Source organism: Arachis ipaensis, chromosome B09 (genome assembly GCF_000816755.2).
Source record: "Arachis ipaensis cultivar K30076 chromosome B09, Araip1.1, whole genome shotgun sequence".
NCBI lineage: Eukaryota > Viridiplantae > Streptophyta > Magnoliopsida > Fabales > Fabaceae > Arachis > Arachis ipaensis.
In genome coordinates, this window is record NC_029793.2 from 112,127,674 (window position 1) to 112,129,358 (window position 1,685).

Genomic DNA, 1,685 nt, shown 5'->3' on the forward strand with positions numbered 1-1,685 from the left:
CTTTTCTTATTTTTAAATATTCAAACTCCACAACTTTAATTTCTGAATGAAATTATTGCAAGTATTTTAACATTCGAAGTTCATGACAATGCCAACAGCACTAGTTTTTAGTTCTCCCGTGAAGCCCTTGGACTTTAGCTTATCTTTATTTAACAGATATAATAATTAGAAGTTTGATTCTTGAATATCAGGGACAAAGTTATTCTAGCAACCGGCAGGTGAAAACTCAGAGTGAGCATGAGTTGCTGTTAAAGGGTATGCATCATGGAAAAACAACTAAATACAAACAAAAAATTCATATTTTAATGCAATGTATACACACTTCACTTAACAGAGTACAAAACAATGAAAAATTCATCATATGTTTTCCTATGGACTATGTGAATGGATGCTGAAAACAACCCCCCAAAAAAGAAAAAGAAGTTATCCCTTGCAATCTCTTATAATATATCTACACATTTTGACAAGTTTTTTTGGGCAAAACCACTCTGTGTGGGTGTACTAATAACTTCAAGTCATCTAAAAAAATGAACAACAATAAAACCAATCCCAAGTAATCATGCTTCATAACAAAATTTTTTTAGACCCCTCTAGCTAGCATTTCTTGAAATTCCAACAAAGAGTTCTCTTTCTGAATCTTCATATCAAGATGAAACTTAGAGATGAACTCCTCAGCCTTCTCATCAACCTGAAGCATTGGTGACTTAGCAACCACAACCTTCCATGCATCCTCAATAGTATCTATGTCCCTTTGCAATTCCTTCTTCTCAACGACAACCTTTTTGCCTCGGCTTGCTTCGCCTCGCGCAGGCGATGTACCAATATTATTGTTATTGGCACGAACACGAACGTTGGTAGCAGAAGTAGAAGCAGAAGCAGACTCGGCAAAGAGATCATCTATGTGAATTGCAGGTATGCTCCTACCATAATAAGAAGCACCATATGGTGTTCTTGTAGTAGTGAGCGAACGATGATGGCCACGGCTACGTGTTATGAGGTGACAAAGATGGTGAAATATGGCGATGAGGCGATGAAGGGTGTTCTTGATACTCTTTTGTATGTTGTGCTTGTTGACCCTTGATTGCACAGTTTTGGAGATGCTCCTCCATGCTTTCTTTGCAGGTTGAAGCTTCTTCCCTATCTTCAAGCTTGACATCACAATTACAACAACAACAAAGTTTTTCTTTCTTTCTTTTCCTGTTGGTTGATGAAAGAAAGAGTTTTTGAAAGGGAAGTGGTTGGATAGGAAATGAAATGAACTAAGGCTTTGTTTACAAAAGCAAATATAATGAGTTGGAAATGGTTCTTCCTTGTGATGAAGTTTTGATTTGATGCACACTACTTTTATATAATTGCTTTCTTCCCAAGTACCCTAAAGAATATGTTTGGAATCTTATCTAACTCCAAAAAATGTCTTCATAATTATTTATTTTGGTCTAAATAATAATATTGGTTATCCAAACAATAATTGGTTTTATTTTGAAAATTTTTTAATTTATGTTGCTTATAGTCTAAAAATCTACTCATGCTTTAAGTTGAATTTAAATATAGTTGATTGGTTTCGATTTCAAATAATTTGATAAATTGGTTGCAATCTTATCATTGTTGATTCACTCAGAGTCTCACGCCATATATTCAAACTAAGTTAAAAATAAAATAAAATTAATTTGTTTCATTTTGAGGGT

The 1,685-nt window shown here is 34.1% G+C and overlaps 1 protein-coding gene across 1 annotated transcript; it reads right to left on the reverse strand.

Moving 5' to 3' along the window:
• On the reverse strand, positions 280 to 1,440 carry LOC107616572. Its single transcript, XM_016318525.2, has one exon. It carries the CDS (start codon positions 1,154 to 1,156, stop codon positions 581 to 583), a length of 576 nt encoding a protein of 191 aa, XP_016174011.1. The 5' UTR covers positions 1,157 to 1,440; the 3' UTR covers positions 280 to 580.

What these genes read in the sequence shown, in the direction of transcription:
- LOC107616572 (XM_016318525.2), bottom strand. Translation starts at nt 1,156, where the DNA reads ATGTCAAGCTTGAAGATAGGGAAGAAGCTTCAACCTGCAAAGAAAGCA.